The sequence below is a fragment of the Linderina pennispora genome (genome assembly GCF_002104995.1).
Source record: "Linderina pennispora strain ATCC 12442 chromosome Unknown DL89scaffold_1, whole genome shotgun sequence".
NCBI lineage: Eukaryota > Fungi > Kickxellomycota > Kickxellomycetes > Kickxellales > Kickxellaceae > Linderina > Linderina pennispora.
Window position 1 is genome coordinate 690,926 of NW_024468249.1, and position 24,889 is coordinate 715,814.

Sequence of the window (24,889 nt, forward strand, 5' to 3'; positions counted from 1 at the left end):
CTTTTGCCACACAACATTCATCCTGATTAGCACATATTCTTTCCCACTTGCTTGTCCCAGCCATGCATGAGTTGGCGTCTCGGTTCGCTCATCTGTCGCAGGTCGACAGACTTGAATGGCAAGTGCTCCTGACCCTGCTGGTGCTGCAGACATCACTTCTGCAAATTGGCGCTTATGAGATATATATGCTTTGTAGTTTAAGAGATATACTTGGGTCGCTGTCGCTGTACGAGACCGCCAAGGCTAAGAAACTGCTGCTTAGGTCCTCGGGAGAGAAATTCGACATACTACTAAGCATACCCGAAGTGATATCCACCCACACGCTCTCATACCTGGACCTTGCGGATATGCGCACCTGCACCCAGGTTTCTCGCGGCTGGTACAACCTTGTTCACTCAAACAGAGTTCTACACCAAGCTGTCAAGCGGCACATGGCTGACAGCCACCCACCGCCGTCACTCATGCACGATACGTCGGCCATCTTTCATTGGCTGAATCGGCGCGACTTGGCATGGAGGAGGGAAAGTGCAGGTGCCTCCAGGGTGCTGACGTATCGATGCCCGGAGCAGTGGCGTGCAGCGGCAGGTGGGCTGCTGTATGTAGTGGAGAGATGCTCCGAGTGTGGGCGGTGGAATGAGGATAGTATCGGTGGGCCGTCCTGTTTCGCAACCCCATCCACTGCTCTTCGCCTGGCGATATGCGCAGAGTCGGGGCTGGTTATTTGTTCTACTCTTTTGCGCCATATACCTGGTATTCTCGCCAGAAGACAAAAAGTGCATGCTGTCGATTCGCCGGACAAACAGCACAATCAGGGGCATTGACATATTGGCTGACCAGTTTGTTGTATTGGATAGCGGTGCGAATGTGGCGACGGTCTATTCATACCCGCTGGATGTGGCGATGGATCTAGCAAACACCCAGGTAAAAACAGTGGCCATTCTGCGCAACGAAACTAAGGCAAGTAGAGGAAACCATGCACCGTACACAACCCACAGGCTGCTATGCACACTGACAGTTCTCTCGTTGTCCTAGATGCGCATTGTCAAGTTCATTTCAAAGAGGCACCTGGCAGCTCTGCTGACCGACGGAAGCATCATCATTTATGATATTCCCAACCGCCAGATTTTGTGCCACTTGTATCCCCAGTATCTTCGCCAACACAATTTTTCGCAGCTTCCGTGGTGTCGGTTTCAAGGGAGTTCCAGGAACCGGACACATAGCCTGCCTAGTTGTCCATGCTGAGCAGATGGCTGCCAGGCTATTCATCGACACGAGTTCGTTTGAAGTTATACAGTCAGACACGGTCGTTCCTGAAGCGGGATCGTGTTTCTCAGGCGCACATGTCAATTATATAATCGGCGTGCGCTTTGTTAACAACTATATGGGCGTGTTTGTATCTCCATTTACACAAGCACACAACGGTGTAGTTGTCAATAATGCAACCGGAAACGAATGGCACGCGGTGAAGTTGCTTCGCCAGAATACGAACATGCTGACATCGGCCATCAGCGATGACTTTGCTATTGTGAACGAAAAGCAGATGCATATTCTAATTCCTTCTGGTAACTTGTCTAGTACTTGTGTGAAACTATGACACTGCCTGTACTCTATGTCGGCGAGGAGTTCATCGAGTGAGTCTTCAGAAAGAAATATGCGCCCAAGCGAGCCTATGCCATATCTGTCATGCCGCTAGGGTGGTTCCGACTCACCCAAGGCGGATTACTCACTGAGAGTGGCACAGCTTTATCCAGGACCGTACGCAGCTTAGATGAGGGCTCAGTATGCGCACACGGCGCTTGCTTAAATACCCCTGACTGGCTCCTAGCAGCAGGGGATTCCTCCTGGTTTTTCCAATATATTTTTGTGAACGCTTAATTTTGGTTTTATCAGCACGTTTATAATCCATCACTTGGAGAACACGCTACCTAGTTTCCTCTTCCCTGACATTTGACCAAGGTCGTTTTAGGCACGCACCGTATTATTTAAGTATATTTTGTAGGGTTATGATGAGTGCTGACAGAAGAAAGGCACTTGACACCACATATATTAATATGCTGCGAAGGGGGATCATCTTAACTGAATCTTGTAAAATGTATTTCATTGTACCTTATCACAAATCAGTTGCCATTATTGGCACCAGAGCATAGTTTAGCACTGATATCAACACGCCTGCTTCTGTAATTGCACATATTCTTGTGTATGGCAGTTAAATGGGAAAAGCTATTGGCGATTGTAAATCGCTAGATGTGCAATATATCTAGAGAAGCAGTGGTTGTATGAAATACACATCTATTCCAATGATTCTCATGTTAAAACTACTTTTATTCCCTTCCTAATCCGGACCAACAATGTGAACACTAAACCTTGGGTCCAAGCTACACCGATCCATGCTATGCCTTGATAATGTACCCGCCATCAACCACAATATCAGAGCCTGTTAAGAACGCGCTGGCATCTGATGAGAGGAATAGAATAGTTCCAGCCATGTCACCTGGCGATCCAAGCTTATGCATCGGAATTGTTTTCAAAAGTTCTGCCAAGCTCCTCATCCGGAACAACTGTCCTCATAAGCTTCGAGTCAAAAAACCCTGGAGAGATTGAGTTAACATTAATGTTGTATTCAGCGAACTTCTGCGCCATATCCTTTGTCATATGAACCAGTGCAGCCTTGGAAGCAGCATATCCTGGAATAGCTAGGTTTGGGGCCACATGCCCAGCAATGCTAGCAATATTCACAATGCGCGTAGGGCGCTCTTTCGTAGCTGCTCTCTTTAGCAACGGCAGAAAAAGCTTTGGCGAGCAAAAACGGGCTGAAAAGGTTGATCTTGAGAATATTTTGAAACTCCTTCATCGGGAATGGTTTTCAAAATCTGCATAATGAATGACTCCAGAGTTATTGATTAATGCATGCAAGCCGTTTGGTTCGAGATCTGAAACTTTCTGGCTAAGTGCATGTACCTGCTTGGCATCAGTAATATTACATGCAATATAGCTGCATGTTCCAGGCCCATCAGCAGTCAAAGACTGCAGCGGTTTCTTTGAGTACCTCTTCATTGCGACTGGTTATGTAGACACGGGCGCCTGCCGAAACCAGACCCTCAGCCATCATACGGCCAAGGCCAGAGCCCCCACCAGTAATGACAAATGACCTGTCCTTGACAGAGAAGAGTGCGCTAATGTCAATCATTGAAGAAAATGTTTGCTATGCTTGTGTGATATAGGCCTGAGGGTTTGAAACCGATTGCCTTGCCTATATTATTGCAGAGATATGAGCGTTTGTGGTATTTATATTTCGGTTTTGTTCAAGTATACACTGCACTGGGTTCGCTACTTTTTCTGTTAACGAATGCAGTTCCAGAAAATAGCCGATAGTGAAAATATTCAGTGTATTGTGCTGCTTTTCTGAATCGTTCACTCATGATTCGCACGAGACAAGCAAAGAATATTTTATCACAGGCCTTCCAACTTATCAATGGAATGTTGCAAATGGAATGAACGCGCAAATGGGGATCAATATGCGAATGTGTATTGAGAATATATGCAAAATATATTGGTGGAATTGAGGCGTGAATATGCTAATACTTGAAAAACAAGAGGCGAAGGATACAAAAATAGCAGAATATGTAAATAAATGATAGTTGCTATTGTTGTGCTACTAGGGGATTTAAGGTGTGTACTGATTTCAAAGCTAAAGAAAAAGGATAGGAAAATGGAAAGCTACTAATACCACGCGCTGGCCACTTTTGAAGAGTTCGCTGCTGCACAGGATCTGACCTCATCAATGAAACCAGAGGGACAAGCTGTGATTGTAGTGGTCACAGGTCCCTTGGATATCTCCATTGGTTCAGTGTGAGGGCTGCTCTCGCTGTCGGTCGACCTGGATAACTTTCATGGCATCACCATGGTGGCCATCACCGACCGTGCAACACCATGAGATACCTGTAGAATATTTGTTGCCATTGTCACAACCAGAAATATATATATATATATATATATATTCTAGGAGCAAATATATCTGCTGAAGCCTATGTTACAATGGCGAAGCAATACCATCATCAGGATTGTATCTGTATGGACATTGTAGTGTTATCGACAGTGTAGGTAACCAACTGACTAGTATTCATTAACCTTCAAATTAGCACCCGGGTCAGAATTGTCAATATAGCCCGTGTACGCTAGACGAATTGATTTTGTTTTATGCTGGACATTAGATATTCACCTGCTGGATGCTATCACAGACGTTATTATCACATTTGCATTGACATGTTTTTAAGTTTTCTACTATGATAATTTATTCTGGTTTCTAGCAGGAAATAGTAAAGGGTATTTAGAGGAAATCATTCCCATATGGCCTAGGCACAGTATACACCAGTGCCAGCGTTGTTGCTGTTGCACTTGAGACCAGCTGGGCAGCTCTGGTTAATGAACTGGCCACTCCAGCTCTCGCACTGCACGAAATCACCAGTCTTGCCAGGAGCCAGGCACTTGGCAGTGTTTCCAGTGCACTTTCCAGCACCAGGGTTGCTGCCATTGTTGGGTGCGCCGCACATGGTAGTGTTGGGCTTCTTCGGGTTGGCGTAGCAGACCTGGACCGTTGGTGCAGGATTGGGTCTGCCACGTGCCGCTCCAGCTGTCGCACTGGAGGTAGGTGGTCGAAACACCGTCAGCATGGTTAGGGCACATCGACTGGTTGCCAGAGCACTGGGGGCTCCTGCCTTGCTGCCTGCCGCGACATTATCCCTCTTGACAGCGTTGCCAGGGAATCCGCAGACAACGCCCTTGGGATCGCCCGGGTTGGCGTAGCAAACCTGGCCAGCAGTGCAGGTCTTGGTCTGCCACTTGCCGCTCCAGCGGTCGCACTGGAGGTAGGTAGAAGAGACGCCGTCCAGCATGGTTAGGGCACATCATCTCGTCAGCCAGAGCACTCACGAGGGGTGTTGGTACCGTTGCCAGGGTTGCCGCTGGGAGCACCACAAACAGTGCCCTTGGGGTCGCTTGGGTTGGCGTAGCAGACCTGGCCAGCTAGTGCAGGTCTTGGTCTTGCCACGTGCCACTCCAGCGGTCGCACTGGAAGGTAGGTAGAAGAGACGCCGTCAGCATGGTTAGGGCACATCATCTCGTCACCAGAGCACTGGACGAGGAGGTGCGGGGGTGCTACTAGGAGCGGGGGTGCTGCTAGGAGTCGGAGTAGCACTCTGGCCTCCACTGCCAGTTGGCACACCACACATGGTGCCCTTGGGATCCTTCGGGTTAGCGAAACAGACTTGGCCAGTGGTGCAGGTCTTAGTCTGCCAGGTTCCGCTCTCGTTGTCGCACTGGAGGTAGATGTTAGATACACCATCGGCATGGTTAGGGCACATCATCTCATTACCTGAGCACTGACGAGGAGGAGTAGGGGGGTTGCTGGGAGTTCCACTGCCACCAGGGGCGCCACACATGGTGCCCTTCGGATCTTTCGGGTTTGCATAGCAGACCTGGCCAGCGGTACAGGTCTGGGTCTGCCAAGGTTCCGCTCCAGCTGTCGCACTGGAGGTAGGTAGGAGAGACGCCGTCCACACCGTTGGGGCACATGGATTCGTTGCCTGAGCACTGGGCACCACTGGCCACCATGCCAAGCGCAGAGACGAGGAGGATGGTTGCAGGAAACGCGAGCCATTTGTGAGCAGCTTAAGAAATGTTGTAGGTGAAAATGTATGGAAGAAAGACCTTGCGAACAGCTGTGTTAGTGTTGACAATGTTGAGTGTTTTTGCAAGAGAACAGCCAGGCAGCTCGCGCCTTTTATACCCTTGCGATGGATCTTGAGGGGCTCCTCCGAGTTGTCCGTTCCCGAGAAATCTCTGTCGCCATCTGCACGGGGAAGACGAAGGTCCGATCCATTTTTAGTGCAAGCGCGGCAAGCCCTATTTTTACCATTTTGCTCAGCGTTTTCCACTCTCTGAATAATGGTGGATCAGCAGACATAGCGGGTGCCACAAGCAGGCGGGAACTTGACAATTGCTCCCCTAGTAATAAAGACATCAGGTCCGCTCCAGATCTCATGACGGCCAGGCGCATTCTGCAAGTCCGCCACATGCCTGAGAGATATAGGTGACAACTCGGAGAGTGGGGACTAGGGATAGTGGTCGCAGCCGACTCGCCCAACAGACACGCCTATTTATGTGAAGTCCCTTTTATCGTATTTTTGGAGGATTCAAATAGATTCTCGTGTAAATCATTACTGCCTTGCCCAATGGTTATTTCCAGCGCTCAGTTGAGCTAGGCGTCATGCCAGGTAGCATCAACTCCGCTTGTCTCGGCATCGGTCGATATGAGCTCCTCCAGGCTGAGATAGCCAGTGTCGTCATCGTAGTTTGCTGCATGGCCTGCGAATGGCTGCGTGTCACCGAGTCTGTGCTGCTGCACTGGCTGACAGAGTAGGATTGCACCGTCATCGTATCCGGCACCCATGATTTCAACCTCCACCTGCCGTGAGCCATCTGGACTCTCTTCCGAGAACGGATTTTGCAACAGCTGAATTGTAACAAATGCAATTGCATTGCTTGTCGAGATATTCTGCAAGAACTCGCCTGCCTTTGTGACATCTGCGGGTGCAACAGCAGAGAGGAATGGCAAGCCCTGGAACTCTGTTGCCTCAACCCCGATGATCTGCTCGATGCTGTTTGTTGCGAAGATTACATTTGGGCCAAGGGGCATAGGCTCGCGCAGTCGACTGACCAGGTCAAGAACTAAGCATGCTTGGCATGCTTGGAACGTGTGGTCAGACGACGCCTTTCTGGCTGGTGCTGCGCCTCTGCAGTGTCATGGTGATCGTCATGATTGCAGTCAATTGCTTGCTGAATCTGCTCTAGCGTCGCCTGCATATTGCCATCACTGCCCGAGAAATTGAACCGTCTAGTCCGAGCCCTCTCCATGGATGCCATATTGATAAGTCTGTGGGTTGTAGGAAACAACATGGAAGTTGATTTCACCGCAGAAAAACGTGATGGTTCTGAAGATATAACCGGGTCCCATCCAGCCACATAAGAGATATGTAGCCCAATCACGATGTTGTCCGGAGTACCCGACAAGTACAAGTCGTTGTACACGACAAAGTCGTCACTGTCGAGAAACTGGCTTGCTGGCTTCCCAATGGCTTCAACTGGATTATAGCCCAGGATATCTCGGAAGGCAGACGACACATACAAAATGTAGCCCTCTCTTGATCTGCTTTGAATACAGACCCACGTTCCTACTTGGAGAGGCATCCTTAGCGTACTGCGAGTAGTAAAATAAATGCGTGAAAACGCTGAAGAGTAAAGAAAACCGACCTCGGTGTTTGGACGCCTTCCTATCCCAGGCAGCTACTGCACAGCGCCACCCAGTGGCTTCATTTTTTTTTAGGTTCAACACTGTCAATGCTTCTTGTAATATTGCGCCATACCGAGCCGGCTGGTGCTAACCGAGCCGCGATCGAGACTACTCTTATCGGCTCCTGAAAATGATTTTCACTCCAGCCTTTGCGGCGCTCGCCCTCTTTTCAGCCCTTCGCCAATTCAAACTTTGTTCAGTTTTCTAATGCGTCGATGGACACATTAAAAGGCACTCGTTCCAACCGGCCCGGATATGTATGCTTTAGAGGCAGTTCAAGGTATCGTGGCGGGTGGCATGCGGCAGTAGCGTCGCCTATCGACCCACTCAGCAGCAACATTCTGACACTGTCGCTCGCCACACAATGCCGACAATTCACCAGTATTCGCATGTCTCGGGCGCATGGGTCGCTGCCAGTGGTTCCGATAACGATTTTAACACTCTGGGGGCGGACAATCCACTCGCTGCTAACATACTCGCCCTCTGGTCGGGTTACCAGCTACGTGCCGATGCTGCGCCTGGACGACTCGACAAAGTACCGCAGCAACTACTCAACCGCCAGCTGGGTCAGCGAGCGGGAAGGGGAGATTATGCAGTTAGCACAGAGCCCTGATACGCTACCGCGGGCAATTGACCTGTATAGAAAGGTGGTCCCGAAGCTGCCGCTGAATTCGCGCACGCCTTGGATGCTGCTAAGCCAGTGCCACGACTTGAAGGACACGCGCAGCATGGAGTGGATGACAAAATCGCTGCGGGTGCTGCGTGCAAGCAGCATTCAGAGTGTGGAGGAGCTGATGCTGTGCGCGTATATGCATCTGGGCCAGGACGACAGACTGCGCGAGGGTGTGTTTGGGCTGTGTCTGAGGCCAGCCCAGATTGGATCGATGACCATGACTGCATTGCTCACAGAGCTTCAGGGCTGCCGTGCGGACCGGCAGCTGGCGTGCAATCTGTGGGTGGCACTTGTAGAGCTACCAAACTTTGCCCCGTCGCAAACCAACGTCCAGCTGGCAATGAAGATTGCGTTGCACACTGGCAAGGTGGATATCGCAGTGAATACATACCAGAAGGTGCTGTCGCGGCAGTGGGCAGGTGTCAGGCCTGGGTACTGGGCCGAGAGAGTCATGGTGTACGGACTGGCGATCAATGGAATGGCCAACGAGGCCTTTGAGGTCGCAGCCGCCACGACAAATGCTGAGGAGTTGGCCAAGGAGCCGCTGGCTCTGCAGACGGCGCAAAAATACGAGCTGCTCTTGCGTGGGCTGAGCAAGATTCGGTTTGCCGACGAGGCAGTAGCAGTATTTGAGTATGTGCGGAACGACCATGGGCCTATGGCCGACGCTGTCAATGTACAGCTCGCTGCTGGGGCTGCTGGCAGTGCGTGGCGACTGGGCGACAGTCGAAAAGTACCTGAACTTGATGGAAGACGACGGGCATGTCATTCCGCACACGGCCTGGAAACGTATATTGCTCGGGTTCGCCAAGCAGGGCCAGATCGAGGTATGTGACAAGATTCTGGCAACTATGGCGGCGCGCAACATTCCATATACATACATTGTTGTGTCAGCAGCGCTGGAGGCATTCACGCGGACGGGCAACTACGAGATGGTGCTGCGCTGGTACAGCGTCGTGCATGAGGCGCTAGTTGCGCAAGCGAAAAAATCCAGCATCGAGCAGCAGGCGGTGAATATCGACGACACCACTACACACGGCGGTATGGGCACAAGAGGCCCTGGGCACAGCGAGTCTTGTGCGCAAGGGGGCTCGCTGCAGCACCCCGAGCAGTTCATTGACGGATTTATTGAGCGCAATGAGCTTGTGTGGCATCGCAACGTGCTGGTGTGTGTCCTGGAGGCGATCGGCGAGCTTGGCGACCAGACGGCGTTGTTGCGGGTGTGGGAAGACATCTACATGTTCCAGGAGCGCGTGCGGACATTGACGATGTCGCCGTTTGTATTTATGGCGCTGGCGCGGGCTCTGGCGCGCACTGGTGCGCTGGTGCAGTACGAAGATGTGGTGTACGCCTGGATCGACGAAGAGCGCAACGGGTTCTCATATAGCCAAAGGCAGGAGGCGATGGCGTTTGTGCGCGAGTGCATGGCTAGCCGCAATTTTGCAATGCGGGGGGCAAGACGCGAGACTAGAGTCGCCAAAGACAGCCCCCAGGTAGCCGGTGAGCCTGTGGATGGACACGAGCACCCTAGTATGGACCCGGCCAGCGTGGCAGCAACATCTGCTAATGCTCAAAGCAGTACACATGTGTGAGCCAAATAGGACATTGTGTATACTTGAGATGGAAAGACTGCAGAGTTGTCTGGACATGTTAAAGTGTTATATGAACAGTGGCTAGGTAATGATATGATTAAAATATAACAGGCTGTGTGCTGGTGGTGACGGCGTAGCGGTTCCGTCTAAGAGACGAGGAAACGCTACTGCTTCTCCTATCGGACATTGTGTCCGACACATCTTTGCCGACACTAAGGTGCGCAGTGCGTGACGTCAAGGTGGTTGCATCAGACACGCGCTGGTCCCTATCTTTGGTGAACGAAAAGTCTGCGGCTTGCGATGGTGTCTTGCCACCTATAGCTGAACGGCGAGAACCCGCCTGGCGGTGGAAACGGAATCGAGAAGTTGAACTGCGGCTGGCCATTCGCCCCGTCCTTTGATGGGCTCGTGTTCGCGCTTAGCATGTTGGCGCCGCTCATGGCCGTGTTCGGGTATGAGCTAGCAATAGCGACATTGCATGCTTGGTCGCCAGTGCATGCGCCAGGTGGGTCTAGTGGCAACGCAGTGTGCTTGGCCTCCAGCTCCTGCTGGAAGATCATCTGCTGCGCCCTGCTCCACTGAGAGATGTCGGGGTTCGAAGCCAGCCTGCTCATGCGGTAGTTTTCGTAGAAATACTCGTTGGTCCATGTCTCAAGCGCCTCGCGGTACGACTTGAACAGGATGTCGTGGAGGAGCGAGAAATTGCAGTGGTCCGGGTTGGTCAGCTGCAGGACACCCCAGCCGAACTCGCGGACCAGCGCGATATTGCGCCGCTGTGCATAGCGCTTGATTGGAACTGTGTTTCGTGTTGCGGGGCAGCGAGTACTGCGAGCGCAGCGAGATCATTGATGCGTCGGGGGTCGCCTGTATGGCAGCGTAGGCAAGCCCGCGACCGGGCCCATGGCCATTGCCTACGATGCTGCCGTTGCTGATAGACACCTCGCTTACGTCGGAGCCAAATGGACCAAGCGTATTCTCGGCAATTGCCGACTCGGAGAACCGCGGGGAGTTGAGATGGTGGTCGAGGTAGCGCCAGTCCAGCAAGCCCGTCAACTTGGGAGCCATGAAATCGGGGAGACGCATCTTCTGCCACTCGGTGACATGGCTGCTGCCGCATACCATCAACGGGAGGCGGTCAATGATGTACTCGCGGAAGTTGGCCACATCCTGGGCCTCATCGACAGGAAGCGTCCGATGATCAGTGAAGTCAAACAGCTTGGCAGGCTCGACACGCTCTCTTAGCTGGCGGAAGAACGAGCCCTTTCGGATAGCCTCCTTGGTATGCCTGTCAATTGTGTCGCACTTGCCAAAGACCAGAATGATGTTGGCAAATTGGCCCAGCTGAGTGATAGCCATGAGGTCAGTCTTGGTCACCAAATCCATGGCAGATTCAGGATGCGGTGAGTGCGGCTTCTTGAAGGCGCTTTCATGGACGGGCGGTGCCAGCATGTAGATGATGGCGTGAATGTGGCGATTCCGCGTATGCTTGCTGCGCCGCGCCTGTATTTCATCCTGGACAGTGGCCTGCAGCCTTTGCTCGATCGCCCACTGGATTTTGTTGACCTGCTGGCGCGCCTTGGCCAAATCCTGGCTGTCGATGCCTGGTGTGTCGATGAGCTCGACATTAATCTTGTTCATATTGTCGACATCGCTAGTCACGATCTTGCAGTGGCGGAAGTCCTCCGTGGGCCGCGTCGTGTTGAATAGGCAAAAGGGGTCGATTGTGACCTCTTTGGACTTGTCGCAGTCACGCTGGTTGTCGAAAATGGGCCCGCACCCCATGTCTTCCAGGGAGTTCAGGCGGATGCTGTAGAACGAGTCACACAGGGTCTGCAGGAGCGTCGATTTTCCCACTCCCACACGCCCAACCACCATTGCGTTGAACGAGGCGGGCGCGTTGCGCCGGTGGGACAGAGCACGCTCCATGTCGCCCCTGGTGCGTGGCACCTCGCGCTGTGCCCGCCCTTCGTAGTATGTCGCTGCCCGCGGTCGCATTAGAGAATACTGGCTGTACAATAGCACCTACAATAAAAAAAACACCACAATTGAAATAGTGCGCAAAAAATGAGAGAAAAGAAGGCTGGCTTGGCTCAGGACGGGCCTCCTGCCAGGCCTCTACTATTCTGTCGGTGCGGGACTGCTGTGGCGGTCCGTTGTCCTCCACACGCCTGCAAGACCAGGGAGGGATTTGTGGGACTGTTGCGTTTTTTTTTTTTCGGGAAAGCACACGGGCAAGTGAGGCGGAGTGTTGTGCGGGCTTTAAAAAGCAGTAGGAAGGGCCGATGGAGAAGCACAAACAAGCGGCCTGGGTAATTGCTGGAGGCGAAAGAGGCGAAGAAAATGTATTCAGAAGGACGGCTGAGGGAAGAGAAGGAGGGGAGGCGGTGAGAATTGGCCGTTCTGCGTAGCTGCATTTCACAGAAGGGAGACGGCCTGGAAATTGGTGGCAGAGTGCTCGTGTCAGGCTCGGGCCGCGAGTCTGCGCTGGGCCACTTTTTTGGGGGAAGACATCGGTGATTTCAAATCCCTCCCCTGCTTTTTACCAACGCACGGAAAAAAGCCCTTGCGTTTTAGCAAGACGCAGTTGTTGCTTAAACACAAGCGATTTTCATGGCCGTACGGCCCCATGGCACGCGGCAGCATTTCGCTAAGCAAGAATAAAGGAGTACCTTGGCCCGGGTCATGTGAATACCGGCTGGAATGCCCGCCAACTACAGCTCGGCCGAGAGGGCTGTCGGCGATGGCAGGAAGGGAGGCGAAAATACCATGTGTGCATATGTAGCCTAGGTTTAGGGATGGTGGGTTCATGCTGAGGCTGCAAGTGCAGGGTAGAGTTCATTGGCAAAGTAGCACAAACAATCTGCCTCTACACTGACAACTGTGCAGCGGCAGGTTCCGGGCTCTACGCTAGCAGAACACAATGTGGAGCTCGTGTCAATCAGAAAAATGCGTGTTGGGAGTACGCCATGGTCAATGTGCATTGATTCACACACCGAATTACTGTTGACTATCACCCATGGGAGTCTCGCTGTGGGAGACGCATAGTGCTGGCTTATGTGGCTTATCAGCTACATGGTGCTATTTCGGCATATGAGTATCATCAACAATCTTTCTTTCCTATGCCCAAGCCGCAGATTGGCACAGCAGGCTAAAAGTGACTGTCTGTCAGCAGCATAAAAAACCAAACATCCAGTTGGGCAATATAACTGGTAAAACCCCACTTCACTACATCCGATGACTGCTTTGCTCGTTTCCATCTAGGGTTTTGATGCTTTCCATCTTCAATATAGACGCAAAATGCTTCTCAACTTTCTAGCCGTCCTCCCTATCGCCCTAGCGGCCCGTGTTGTTGTCAACTGGGACGTGGGCTACGTGATGGCCAATCGCGACGGCGTCAGGATGCGACGCTGCATCGGCGTCAACGGGCAGGTGCCCATCCCGCCTATCGAAATGACAGTCGACGACACGCTGGTTCTAAACGTCCACAACTCGCTTGACCAGCCGACATCAGTCCACAGCCACGGGATATTCCAGAACGGCACCAACTACATGGACGGCCCGCTGATGGTCACCGAATGCGGCATCCCGCCGGGCGAGTCGTTCACATATGAATACCAGATCACGCAGACTGGGACGTTTTGGCTCCACGGCCACGCGCAAGCGCAGAATTCCGACGGATTGCGTGCACCACTGATTGTCAGGGACAAAGTGAAGCCGTACGAGTATGACGACGAATACACGTTTGCGCTCGAGGACTGGTATTCCAAGGAATTTGCAGAGAGACATGCGGAGATTATGGACCCTACCAAGGACTTCCCGCCCAAGCCCTCGTTTCCGACGGCGCTGATAAACGGCTACAGCGGCAATGCTGCCCAGCCCGTTGCATTTGCGCCTGGCAAGACATACCGTGTCCGTGTCATTAACATGTCTACTACCGAGAACTTCCAGTTCAGCATTCCCGGCCACACGCTCAATGTCATCGAGGCGGATGGTATTTACTCTCTGCCGCATGCGGTAGATATCCTGGACCTGACTCCGGGCCAGCGGTACTCAGCACTGGTGACGGCAAAGAACTCCAACGAGTTCAACTACTACTACAACGCCACAGTGTATATCGGCCTTGAATTGATGGTTCTGCAAGTCAACCCACGCGTGTACCTTGGTCTGGTCGAATACAAGCATGGCGCCCCAGTCCAGACTGTGGCGTGGACGGGCACAGGAAAGAGTGATTGATGATATTGAATTGTCAAACAAGGACCGCACGCCACTGCTGCCAGTCGACCGCACCATCGACCTGGTTGTTGCTGATCATCTGTATACTAGCGGAGAGACACTAGCCTCCGTCAACAATATCACCTACATTGAGCCCAAAATCCCGACCCTGCTCTCGGCGCTATCCCTGGGAGACCTGGCGCATAACCCGGTTGCATACGGACCGCAAACGAACGCAATCGTGTTGAACCACATGGAGTACATTGAGTTCAATATCATCAACCCGACGGACCGCGACCACCCGATGCACATCCACGGACATGTGCTCCAGATTGCTGAATACGGGCCAACCCCGGGGCCGTACTTTAGCCCGCATAACACGTCGTTTGTTACTCCAGTGCCGCCGCAACGCAAGGTCGCCAGCCCGTTCCCGATTGCCCGCGATACAGTGGAGCTCTCGGCGTTCACATACACCAAGCTGCGCTTGCGCGCAGATAACCCGGGCGTCTGGATCATGCATTGCCATGTCGTGAGCCATATGATACGGGGCATGCAGGCGACAGTGGTCGAGGCTCCGGATGTGCTTGCGAGAACACTGAGGATGCCGGAGGAAATGCTGCAGATGTGCGATAAGCAGGGGATTCGCCGCACAGGCAATGGCGCAGGCAACGCGGGGCTGGACATGGCGGGCATGCCTGCACCACCTGTCATTGCCACAGTGCCGCGCAGTCAAGTGCTTGAGCAACTGCAAGCAGCGCCAAGCAATCACTAAAACACGGATTTTACATAGTTGAAAAGCATTTATGAAAGGATTATATATCGGTGATAGTGTATCCGTCGCGAGTCAGATCCAGCCGACGGCGATGGAAACGGTACAGGCCTTCACGGTGGCTAACAGACACCAGGGTGATATCCAAATCCACCATGGCCTGGTAGAGCGACGCCTCGGCACCAGGATCTAACGAGCTCGTGCACTCATCCAGTACGGCAAATCTGGGACGCCAGAACAGCACCCTTGCAATAGACACGCGCTGCTGCTCGCCCGGCGACAGGGTGCCGAGCCAGAACTGCACGGAATGCGGCTCATCATGCGGCAATAGGCGCAGGTGTGCCAAGCCAACCAGCTCGAGCAAGTTAGCCAGGTCCTGGTCGGAGCACACACGCAGGGAATTGCCCCAGGCGCCCGGATATGTCAGTTGCTCGCGCAGGCTACCGGCGACTATGTAGGGGGTCTGCGGTAAAAAGAACACGTCCAGGGCGTTGTTTGTGTACGGCAGGGTGATTGTGCCGGCGGATGGCGGCCACAGCCCGCAGAGTGTACGCAGAACCGATGTCTTACCGACGCCGTTAGCGCCGGTGATTACCAGGGAATCGCGCGGGGCCACCGCAACCGACAGATTGGCCACCAGAGGCAGGCCCTTCGGGGTAGTGACGTCCAGGCCAACAGCCTGGATCCCCGATTGGGCATCGCCCTGGGCCGCACAAATGCCGCCTTCATTGCTGGCAATGCTGTCGAGCTCCTCCCACATTTGCACAATACGCGCGGTGAATCCAGCGACATCGGTCAGCTTTTTGGCCTGTTCGATGACGAGCGTGAAGCGGTAGATCAGGTAGAGCGAAACGAATGCGTTCATGCTGATAATGCTGCTGAGCTCAGTGCCGGATTTGTCGCCATAGGCACCCAGGAAGATCGGAATGGCAATGATTATGTACGAGACGGTGGCGCCCAGATACGAGAACAGCTGGGTGACAAAGTTGACCCAGAACTGGCTGCGCACCAAACGCCGCTGCGCACCCACCACCTGAAGCAAGGCCTTGTCTGCAATCTCGCGCTCGGTCTCCTCGCCGCCATAGAAAGCAATGGACTCGGCGAACTCGCGAATCCTGACCTGCTGGAAGCGGAAATTCCCCTCCTCCTTCTCCTGTACATAGACGTTCTTGATCACCGGCGGCATCACCAAGGCGCGTCACCAGAGCGCCCAGAATAAAGTACAGGTAGACGGAAAGCGGGCCAAATACGCCCGATATGGCAAAGCACTTGTAGGTGTAGTAGAGAACCAGGAAGGGCGCGATCAGGAGCTCGGACAGAACCTCGGCCAGGTTCGCCGACAGCTTCTCGATGTCCTGGGAGATGCGCTGGTCGGGATTGTCGATCTGGCCCTGGCTCACCAGCGCATAGAAGCTCTGTGCCTTTACATACTGCTCGTGCGTAAACTGCGTCAGCGCATTGCGCATCATCACGCCCAATATGCCATTGACAAACAACAATGAGGCTTTGGCGGTGCCCGACAGAACCACGATCCCGATGCACTCCAATAGTAGCGGGTAGAACGCTTTCTGATCCTTGTCTCCCAGGACTTTGTAGAAGTGCGACGGCAGGGAGCCGGAGAAATAAAACACAACTTCGGCCAGAAGCTTTCCAATTACCAGGCCGACGCAGCACAGGCCAATGCGCTCTGGAGACTGCTTCGACAGCATCACGCGGAAAAGGTGGTAAAGGCGCCGCAGAAACACCAGGCCGAAGGTGTATTGGCGCGAGGCATTGGGCTTTTCGGGCATCTCGGAAGCGTCATCATTGTTCAGTCGCGTGTACTCGGTGGTGGGCGGGCGATTATTCGGGGCAATTGCGCTGAGGGCGGTTACTGCGCTCGGTACGGGGGTTTGGTCCTGTGGAAGCATTTCAAACGCTTCACTCGAATGAGCGGTGGACATAAAAAGAAAATAATGGAGGAAAACTGGGCGGAAACGTGGTGTGGAGGCGCTTCAGGCACTAGTCATCCAGCAGCTGTCAGCAGGCAGACGATAAGAGATGGCAGACGATTAACGATAGCAGCGGCACCAGCTAAAATCTATGCACGGCGTGCATCAGCAGCGCAAAGGGGAGGGGGAAATGTGGGAAAGAAAGAGGACGATTCATTTAAACCAGCTGACTCCAGCAAACTAACAAACAAAAAATGTTGGGTTCAGCTCCGCTTGTCGCACTGGCAGGCGCAGTCGGGCACTGGGCACTCCAGGTGCGAGGCAAACCAGCCCTGCATGTGGGCGACATGGCCGCCGTGGCCACAGGTCTGGCACCACGAGAACCACTGGGCAAAGTCGCCGCCGAAATTGCGCGAGTCGGCCTCGATGCTGGACGGAGCTATGGCAGTGCCCAGCGTCATCCGGCACACTATGCACCGCGGCAGGTTGTTGCCGCACCGCGGACAGTGCGTATACGCCAGCCGCGTCTGCATCCCCTGCTGGTTCCGCCGCAGCGCTGGTACCGTCGTAGCCGACGCAGCCGATCGCGCAGACACTGGCTGACTACCGGACGATGCCGGGCGCAACATACGAGCATCAGGCGGGCCCGGCATTGAGGCCCGGCGCGCCGCTGTTCTTGTTGCCACCGTGTAGGCCGCCGATCCCGGGTCCGGCGGAGGCCGAGGACGCGCCCTCGGACGGCGGCTTGGGGGCGGCGTAGCTGAGGCTCTGGTGGCAGAAGGTGCAGCGCACGTCGGTCGGGTTCATGGCCAGCTCCAGCGCAACCTTGGAGGCCCGCGGCAGACCCTTAGCGGTGCGCCAGCTGCCCTGCGCAATGTCGAACAGGCAGCGCGTGGAGAACATGCGCCACTTGTTGAGCAGATGGCGGTAGGCGTAGATCCACCGCTCGGCCGGCTCCGCTGCCGCCACGCCCGGCTCCATGTCGAAGATTGCTGCCAGTGCTGCGGTCTGCACGTCAGCCGTGCGGTCCACGTACGCGCGCAGCACATGTAGTCCGTGGCCAGCCAGCCCAGTCACCAGCAGCCCGTCCGGCTCGCCACGCACCACGGCCTGGCGGTACATGTCGCGCACGAATCCGCAGCAGCGCCGAGTCGTCCAGATGCCGCAGCGCGACAGCGAGCCGGTCGCTGAGCGGCAGCGTGTGCATGGCGGCGATAACGGCAGCCCAGTCACGCGTGAACAGATACGTGAAGATCAGCTGCAGGTGCGGCGACGCATACATGTCACCCGGCGGCAGGGCCCCAGCGTCCCCGGCGCCCAGGCTGCCGCGTGCCCGCAGCATGAAGGCCAGCACCTTGTGGTCCTGCTGGCTGCTGGCCTCCAGCGCCTGCAGGCACCGCGCATCGTCGCCGTAAACAAACGCCGTGGCCGCCGCACGTGCCCAGTCGCCACGGGCCTCCAGCGCGCGGATATGGCGGTCGCGCAACGCTCCCTCCAGCCCCCACCCGCAGTACTGCAGCGCCAGCGCCCGCTGCGCGTTGATCTTGGACCTGTCCCGGATCACCAGCCGCCCGCGTGCTGCCGCACTGGCCGACTGCGCGTGCAGGTACGCCAGCTGCTTGTCCTTGAGCCGCAGCAGCGCATAGACGCCCGTGAAGCTGATGTCCATGCGCGGCGCTGCAAAATGCGTCCCGTCCTGCCGCCGGATTTCTGCGTCACGGATCCACTGCCACAGGTCCCGCAGCGCCGCCTGCCCACGCACTACGCGGTATGTTGGCTTCGGCGCCAATGCCGTAGCCCAGCAGCACGCGCTGGCGCATCCGCACCAATATGTCGTCGGCCAGCGCTGCCGCTTCGTTCCCCCACCCGTCCACCGCCGGACTGAACGTCACTGCCCCCGATGCAAGCCGCTCATACAGGCGCGGCGACGTGACCTTGGCCGAGCTGCTTGTTGTGTGAGCCGCCGCGTTGCCCAGGTTCAGGTTGAGCCCCGAGAGCTGGTCGTGCACTGCCCGCGTCCCTGCCATCCAGGCTCTGCTGCCGCGCTGCCTGCTGTCGCCGCGCCAGCAGACTGCCAGCGGTCCCATGAGGAGCTGCCGCTGCCGCCGCTTGTGCTGATGGCTTGCGGCTGGCGGTGGGCGGCGAGCGCCCGGTGGTGGGCGTGATCACATGCATCTCTGCCACCGCCATGTGGTGCATCTTCTGCTGCGCAAAGCTCGATGCCAGCACCCCGTCAAGCGCCGCCCAGTTGTTGGCCACCGCCAGCGCCCCGCGGCAGCTGAACGCACCCGGCCGCGGTATTGGCAGCACCGACGCATGCGGCTCTCCGTCGCTGCCAATGGTGGCCAGCTGGTATCGCTTTGCTATCTTGGCGCTGGCCGCCGGTGGCACCCACAGGAACAGACCCTGCAGCAGCCTGCTGTCAGCCAGCGTCGACCCCTCGAGTTGCGTCCAGATGTGCAGACCCTTGGGTGGTGCCGATGCTATCTGCGCTGCTGGATCGCTGTCGTACCGGTCCTTGAGCCGTGCTTCGTCCTGGAATGCGTCGGCTGTCGGCCCTCGACTCACCGCCACCTTGCCGCTGCTGTATTCATTGACGCTGAACAGATCTATTGTGTCTCGCCCGCTCACCTTGACACCAATGCACCCGGATCGCCGCGGTGAGAACTCGACCTTGGCTACTGGCCCACTCCCAATGTCGAACCGGTGGACCGCCTGCGTGGCCCACCGCAGATCCCACATGTTCACGATCCCCTGCCGGTCGTGAGCCATATATCGTGCATTGTTGAACGGGTCAAACTGCAGATCATACACCGTCCCTGCTGTCGCACACCCCGACGAGCTGTTTCCGGGATTCGCAATGTACAGGAACGTGTCGCCGCCGTTGCGCGACCGCAGATCGCAGAGCCGGATCGAGCACCGCGTCTTGCGCGACCCAACCAGGAATGCTGTCTGTTGATCCCTGGTGTCCAGCACAGCGATGTGATCCCCGACCCGCTGTACGCCGGCCCATACTCGCCGTCCCTCTCCTGCCCCGCCATCCCCGGAATGTACCTGTCGCTCGTGCCGCCTGCATTCAGCGGTGTCGACATGTGCGACCCGTCATACACTGACTCCACATTGCCGCTGTAGCTTGACCACGGCGCCGACTGCGAGCCCAGCATCTGCCGCACCTCGTCTGTCCGCGTAATGTCGTAAATGTGCAGGCTTTCTGCGCCCATCCATATGGTCGAATCCGCATGCCAGAATGTCGCTGCGCCCAGGATTGAACGCCAATGCCTGGCACACCCGCCCGCTGCTCGGATATACCCCCACTACGGCTGCGTGCATATGGCTGTTCAGCGTGCTGTGGTCGCCATGCAGAGGGAAGAAGTGCAGATCCACTTCACCCGCTGCGCTGCCCACCGCTACAACACCTGACATGTCCAGCTCCCGTCCGTACGCTGCCAGTGCTGTTGTCCGCTGGTGCAATACCCGATGTGCTTCCAGATCGAACTGCACTTTGCTGCCCGCCTGTATTAGACTACACCCCCTCAAGGAATCTAGTGCCATTCTTTTTCTTTTTTTTTGCCAAACGGAGACTATCAGCCTCCTCACCGATCGTTGTCTGCGTCACCACCTGCTCTTAAAAAATCCCATGCTGAGGCATTCGAGTTTTCGTTTTGCCTTTCCCGTCTCGCCCTCTTACCTTGTCGCTATACGCATTCATGCGATAAAGCCGAACCCCGTCGTTGCCTCCCACCACAACGCGACATTCAGAGCTCGGGTTCAGCCAAGTGGCCACCGGCAGTTTCTCCAGTTCCGCCGCCATTCCGCTGTTTTCTCGCGTCCTGTCGCAAAAGTACTCTAAAATAAACGTGTGTTCCTGGTGAATGCACCCGTCCACAAAAAAGCAGAATGCGTGAATGCAACAAGGAAATTAAAATAACTAAAATAAAAGCTGAGGCTGTATGCCAGCTGCTGCGTCAACAAAAATAGGCATTCTCCGGAGTAGATGCCGGTTCGGAAATCGGCAATGTCATGGCACAGAGGCTCGGCTCACTGGCTAGTGTCCCGACTCGCTTATATTGTGCAGCTGCCCCCCCACACCACCGGATCCATGCATAACCATCTGACCCACCTATATGTGCCCGCGGGGCGTTCAGACAGACAGGATGACGGTGTCAAAGCCGGCGGTTCTGGCAGTATGGTTGCCTCATTTCTCCTGCGCACTGCCAGCGCCGGCAACCCCAGCATCTCCAGCCAACCCCTGCGTGTCTCGCCATCACTAGTCCCCTGGTCCATGTACGCCATATACACAGTTTCACCTTTAAAATTACACTTTGCAGATACGACAAGGAAAAAAATAACTACAGGCTGGTAAAGGAAAGAAACCATGTCTACCACACCCGAGGAGGTGTTTTAATTTCACCCTCAGCTTTTCCTTCCATGCCTGCTCCCTGGAAAAATGACACGCGCCTGCTGCGCCGAGGAGATGGAGAAGCAAGAGTGCGAATGGTGCGTGACAAGCGCTTCTGGGGAATATTCCCCCGTCATATATCGCCAGCTGGTGGGCTGCTGCTGCGCCTCATTTCTTGCTTTGCATGGATAGTATGACATTCATCATCGCTGTGTAATCAGGCAGTGGTTCCATCTGGTTGTTGGGCTGGCTGCTGGCTTTTCTGTGCAACAAAAATTGGGTCGGGTGAAGCACATCCATCATGTCGTGAACGTGCTCGCACAATACAACCAATGCTGGCATTCCCTGCCAAAGTTGATAAGCCGGTGCTTTCCCACCTGAGGCACCATGCAAATCAGGCACCCAGCCAGGGTACGCCCCAGGTTCCATGGGGCAAACAACTACAGTTGTACAGCTACACATCTCTAATCCAGCAGTATGCTACGTACATCTAGCCAAAAGAGCAACAAGTTGTCAAATATGATTTTAAAAGTGTGCCAAGAAAGAAACATAGGTATGGAAAAAGAGGTGCTGAACCACCATGCTGTGCATTATGCACCGAACGGATCCTGAGGAGTAAAGCAGCCCGTCGGGGACCAGCACATTTCATTTACCACGAGCCACCATCAGCAAACCCACTGCGCTCCGAGGCCCAATCATCACCAGTGTTGCCATTCTTCTCCCCAGGCTCCACGTCATCCTGCCTATCGCTCTCCCCCCACCCAGAAGCTCCACCGGGCGAGGACACCTCGCCAGCACTGACCTCACCGTCGCATTCGAGAGCCGTCTGGCCCCGTTCTCCGCCTTCCCACTGCCCTCCGAGTCCTGCTTGATCGGCCGCGACCTGCCTGTCACCGACCCATTGCGCTTCCGCGCATCCTCGCTCTTGCGCAAGCCGCGATGCCGTGAGCTGCGCCGGCGGCTCCGGCTCCTACTCTCGCTCTCGCTGCGGCTCGCACTGCGGCTCTCGCTGCGGCTCCGGCTCGTGCGCTTCGACCGCCGGCTGCTCCGCCGGCTGCGGTGCCGGCTGCGCCGCGACTTGGACCGCGTGTGCGACCGCCTGCGGTGCCGCCGCGATCGGTGCCGGTGCCGGCTGCGCGACCGGCTGTCATTCGAGCTCGACCGCGATGACGCCGACGACGACGGCGAGCGCGATGACCGGCTGCGCCGCCTCCGCGACGACCGCTCATCTGTCTTGATCGGCTCCAGACTCACGCGGTTCCGCGGCACTCCCTGCTTTGCAAGGAACTTGCGCAGCCCGTCGCGCTCCGGCTTGTACGGCTGCGACTCTTGCTGGTCGCTGGTCAAAGTGCGCCGCACCTGGTTGCCGATCACCTGGATCACGCGCTCTACCGAGCTCGGCGTGCCCACGATCTCTACCACGCGCTCACGGCTCTCGGAGATGCGCTCACGGTACACGTACACACGCCTCGCCGCGCAGTTTACGCGCGTGTTGATCAGCGTTTCACTCTTCTGCCCAATGATGGCGCCGCATGTCTTGTGCGGGATCAGGAGACGGATCGGGACAAACGGCTTGTCGGTGTCGACCTCCTTGATCCCGCGTCCACGCATCTGCGGCGGGTAGTCGACGTGCATGCCTTGCGAGATGAAGTGCTCGGCGAGCTCGCGGAAAGCCTAGACGCATGACGGAAGTGCAGACGTAGCAGAAAAGGGAGGAGCAGGCAGGATAGTGAGTTAGAAGACGCACGGCTGGAGAAATAACGACGTATGGATGCATGTTGGTAGTTGCAGGGAGAGGGGCAGAGGGGCTGGGTGGCAGGGGTTTATGGCCAGTGAAGAAACAAAAGCAGAGGAATGACGCTACAGCAAGGGCAGACTGGCAGAGAGGCTGGGGTTCGAGGGGGCGGAGGAGGAGAGGAAGACGAGAGGCATGACCAGGAGAAGACGAAGGGCGGCGCTAGATCAGAGCCGAAGTTTCCTCCTCGCGCTTCTGGCTCCAAGTTGGCTTCTTGGTATGATGCATGTCGGCCAGGCAAATGGTGTATGGATGGGTCAAAGGGTGTGGCATATGCTGTTTACAAAAAGACGAAGCTTTGTGGTAGAGAGAGGTGGTGACTGTGGATTGGCAGAGTCATGTATGCGGCATATCGGATCAGCGAGCGCGCTGTAGATTTACTTCATTAGGGCTGGCCCAAGCAGGAAATCACATCTTTCTGGGCAGCGGAGATGGGTGAGAACAGATGGGCGAAACCTTGAGCGCAGTTCACGCTCTCCTTTGTAAACCTGGGGGCGTGAACAAGCAAAAACACCGGCGACAATGCCAGCCACCACCAAAATAAGGGTGTAGGTCAGCACGCTGCATATCGCTTTATCGGCAGCGGGCAGGAAAGGAAGAGGAGGGAGAGAAGCAACGCCCAGCCACTGCCACTGTCGCTATTACAACTACGCGCTTGGAAAAAATGGACTTACCTCGGCAACCTTGCGGACACTGCCCTTGACAACAAGAATGCGGTCCTGCTTGTCGTTTGTCTCGCTCGAAATCTTCCACTCCACCTGCTGCGTCGCTCTGCGCAGCTTGGTCAGGTGCGCTCCGCGCAGGCCGATAATGATGCCTCCGTCCTCGTACGGGAACACCGCGCGCACGCTGACAACGCGATCGCGCGACCGCGAGCGATCCGGCTCCTCGCGTCTCCTCCTGCGCGACGACCTGTGGCTCCTCGAGTGGCTGTCGCTGTCGGCTGACGGCGATCGAGACCGCGAGCTCGAGTGCCACCGACCCGCGACCCGACGGTCCGGGCCGACCGCGGCGACCTGCTGCGCCGGCTTCCACGGCGGCGGCGGCGGCGGCTGCTGCGACTCGACTTTTTGTCAGAGCGGCGCTCCGTTGCGGTCGTCCAACCGGGTGTCGACTTCCATGTCTTCGCCTTCTTCGCCCTCCTCGCCATTCTTGTCCAGATCTTCGAATTCACCATACCCGTTCTTTGGGGACGCGCCAGGTGTGCGGAGAATGTCGTTCTCAGTGCCGTCGTCCATGTCGTCGTCGTCCAGCGCTCCGTCGCCGCTGCCAAAGCCTGTGCCCAGCAGCATGTGCAGCTCCTCCAGCTCATTCCTCTGCTCGCCCGACACATGCGATTCGGCCGGCCGCGCTGCCCCGCGCTTGCTCTGGTAATCGGAGAGCGAGAACCGCTTTGGCCCGTCACTCATTTGCTGACGCTAATTAAAAAGCCCTCCCGAAAATATGCCAGAAAGTATAAAATAAAACCAGCCCGAGATATCTCGAGCAATGCTGTCCGTGCTGGTAGCTGAGGTGCCAATACAAGGAAGACGGGGGTAGGAGAAAAAGTAAAAGAGAGGGCCAAAATGCGTGTTGACGCGTTTTTCCCTCCACCGTTGACAAGATTTTCTGGTCAAGAGTGGGCCGGCTCACGCCACAGCTGCAGATCGGCTCGTCGCTTTGTCCACCCGGCTCGCAGCAATCCCTCGCTCGGTTTTTCTGGGACGAACGTGGGCCAGGGTGTGGCTCGCGGCATGTGTGCACATCACATACGCCAGCCGGGCACTGCCGGCCATGCCATGGACACCCAAGGCTTGCCTGCAGGAGATAGCCGCTAAACAGAAATCACTGGCACGGCCCTGGGCTGCTTGGTAATTTGGTTCTTGGCGCACCGCCATCGAATGCCAAGTGTCACGGTGCTTCCTGCAAAGAACAAAAAGCTTGAGTCTGATTTCGTTTCTTCTGGATGCCGGTCGCACAGCCGCCCACCACTCTCCCCGCTAATCCAATGCAAGGCTGCTTGTGGAGCAAAGCACGAGGAGAGAGGAGGGAGAGCAGACATTGGGACTGCTCCACACACTCTGCCCTGCGTTGCGGGCAATTACACAGGCAATACAAAAGAAGCAAGGCTCGCCCGTATGGAGGAAGCAGGGGTTTATATAAAAAGAACTGTGATACACAGCCGCAATGC

The 24,889-nt window shown here is 55.7% G+C and overlaps 14 protein-coding genes across 14 annotated transcripts; 6 read left to right on the forward strand and 8 right to left on the reverse strand.

Moving 5' to 3' along the window:
• The first annotated feature begins 17 nt into the window (after positions 1–17).
• DL89DRAFT_4825 (uncharacterized protein) lies at positions 18–962 on the forward strand. The gene is made up of 2 exons (XM_040891723.1): positions 18–118; positions 197–962. Exons 1-2 carry the CDS (start codon positions 63–65, stop codon positions 819–821), a joined length of 681 nt encoding a protein of 226 aa, XP_040747056.1. The 5' UTR covers positions 18–62; the 3' UTR covers positions 822–962.
• On the forward strand, positions 925–1,631 carry DL89DRAFT_4822 (uncharacterized protein). The gene is made up of 2 exons (XM_040891722.1): positions 925–957; positions 1,033–1,631. Exon 2 carries the CDS (start codon positions 1,103–1,105, stop codon positions 1,592–1,594), a length of 492 nt encoding a protein of 163 aa, XP_040747057.1. The 5' UTR covers positions 925–957; positions 1,033–1,102; the 3' UTR covers positions 1,595–1,631.
• Positions 1,632–2,327: 696 nt separating this feature from the next.
• Positions 2,328–3,228, reverse strand: DL89DRAFT_263872 (NAD(P)-binding protein). The gene is made up of 4 exons (XM_040886007.1): positions 3,047–3,228; positions 2,887–3,024; positions 2,588–2,790; positions 2,328–2,541 (listed from the first exon to the last, which is right to left on the reverse strand). The coding sequence occupies exons 1-4, from the start codon at positions 3,185–3,187 to the stop codon at positions 2,391–2,393; spliced, it is 633 nt and encodes a 210-aa protein (XP_040747058.1). The 5' UTR covers positions 3,188–3,228; the 3' UTR covers positions 2,328–2,390.
• Positions 3,229–6,163: 2,935 nt separating this feature from the next.
• DL89DRAFT_263873 (uncharacterized protein) lies at positions 6,164–7,285 on the reverse strand. The gene is made up of 4 exons (XM_040886008.1): positions 7,067–7,285; positions 6,950–6,989; positions 6,765–6,906; positions 6,164–6,744 (listed from the first exon to the last, which is right to left on the reverse strand). Exons 1-4 carry the CDS (start codon positions 7,243–7,245, stop codon positions 6,257–6,259), a joined length of 849 nt encoding a protein of 282 aa, XP_040747059.1. The 5' UTR covers positions 7,246–7,285; the 3' UTR covers positions 6,164–6,256.
• Positions 7,286–7,627: 342 nt separating this feature from the next.
• On the forward strand, positions 7,628–9,738 carry DL89DRAFT_263874 (uncharacterized protein). The gene is made up of 2 exons (XM_040886009.1): positions 7,628–8,654; positions 8,704–9,738. Exons 1-2 carry the CDS (start codon positions 7,738–7,740, stop codon positions 9,611–9,613), a joined length of 1,827 nt encoding a protein of 608 aa, XP_040747060.1. The 5' UTR covers positions 7,628–7,737; the 3' UTR covers positions 9,614–9,738.
• Positions 9,649–11,998, reverse strand: DL89DRAFT_263875 (uncharacterized protein). Its single transcript, XM_040886010.1, has 3 exons — positions 10,507–11,998; positions 9,929–10,409; positions 9,649–9,879 (listed from the first exon to the last, which is right to left on the reverse strand). Exons 1-3 carry the CDS (start codon positions 11,537–11,539, stop codon positions 9,711–9,713), a joined length of 1,683 nt encoding a protein of 560 aa, XP_040747061.1. The 5' UTR covers positions 11,540–11,998; the 3' UTR covers positions 9,649–9,710.
• An 890-nt stretch (positions 11,999–12,888) lies between these two features.
• On the forward strand, positions 12,889–14,566 carry DL89DRAFT_280387 (uncharacterized protein; the record flags this gene model as incomplete). Its single annotated transcript, XM_040889591.1, has 4 exons — positions 12,889–13,804; positions 13,833–14,354; positions 14,382–14,449; positions 14,545–14,566. Exons 1-4 carry the CDS (start codon positions 12,911–12,913, stop codon positions 14,564–14,566), a joined length of 1,506 nt encoding a protein of 501 aa, XP_040747062.1. The 5' UTR covers positions 12,889–12,910.
• A 27-nt stretch (positions 14,567–14,593) lies between these two features.
• On the reverse strand, positions 14,594–16,544 carry DL89DRAFT_263876 (uncharacterized protein). Its single transcript, XM_040886011.1, has 2 exons — positions 15,797–16,544; positions 14,594–15,762 (listed from the first exon to the last, which is right to left on the reverse strand). Exons 1-2 carry the CDS (start codon positions 16,502–16,504, stop codon positions 14,638–14,640), a joined length of 1,833 nt encoding a protein of 610 aa, XP_040747063.1. The 5' UTR covers positions 16,505–16,544; the 3' UTR covers positions 14,594–14,637.
• A 244-nt stretch (positions 16,545–16,788) lies between these two features.
• Positions 16,789–16,986, reverse strand: DL89DRAFT_219903 (uncharacterized protein; the record flags this gene model as incomplete). The annotated part of the gene is made up of 1 exon (XM_040884423.1): positions 16,789–16,986. The coding sequence occupies one exon, from the start codon at positions 16,984–16,986 to the stop codon at positions 16,789–16,791; it is 198 nt and encodes a 65-aa protein (XP_040747064.1).
• A 1,393-nt stretch (positions 16,987–18,379) lies between these two features.
• On the reverse strand, positions 18,380–19,535 carry DL89DRAFT_5059 (uncharacterized protein). The gene has a single exon (XM_040891741.1). The coding sequence runs from the start codon at positions 19,295–19,297 to the stop codon at positions 18,437–18,439; it is 861 nt and encodes a 286-aa protein (XP_040747065.1). The 5' UTR covers positions 19,298–19,535; the 3' UTR covers positions 18,380–18,436.
• DL89DRAFT_5002 (uncharacterized protein) lies at positions 19,463–20,427 on the reverse strand. Its single transcript, XM_040891737.1, has 2 exons — positions 20,214–20,427; positions 19,463–20,038 (listed from the first exon to the last, which is right to left on the reverse strand). Exons 1-2 carry the CDS (start codon positions 20,334–20,336, stop codon positions 19,628–19,630), a joined length of 534 nt encoding a protein of 177 aa, XP_040747066.1. The 5' UTR covers positions 20,337–20,427; the 3' UTR covers positions 19,463–19,627.
• DL89DRAFT_4962 (uncharacterized protein) lies at positions 20,375–20,990 on the forward strand. Its single transcript, XM_040891734.1, has one exon. The coding sequence runs from the start codon at positions 20,520–20,522 to the stop codon at positions 20,886–20,888; it is 369 nt and encodes a 122-aa protein (XP_040747067.1). The 5' UTR covers positions 20,375–20,519; the 3' UTR covers positions 20,889–20,990.
• Positions 20,991–21,477: 487 nt separating this feature from the next.
• DL89DRAFT_4987 (uncharacterized protein) lies at positions 21,478–22,925 on the reverse strand. Its single transcript, XM_040891736.1, has one exon. It carries the CDS (start codon positions 22,557–22,559, stop codon positions 21,570–21,572), a length of 990 nt encoding a protein of 329 aa, XP_040747068.1. The 5' UTR covers positions 22,560–22,925; the 3' UTR covers positions 21,478–21,569.
• Positions 22,926–23,723: 798 nt separating this feature from the next.
• DL89DRAFT_5067 (uncharacterized protein) lies at positions 23,724–24,255 on the forward strand (the record flags this gene model as incomplete). Its single annotated transcript, XM_040891742.1, has 1 exon — positions 23,724–24,255. A coding segment is annotated over one exon (507 nt), but the record flags the coding sequence as incomplete, so codon positions are not given.
• Between the last annotated feature and the right edge of the window lie 634 nt (positions 24,256–24,889).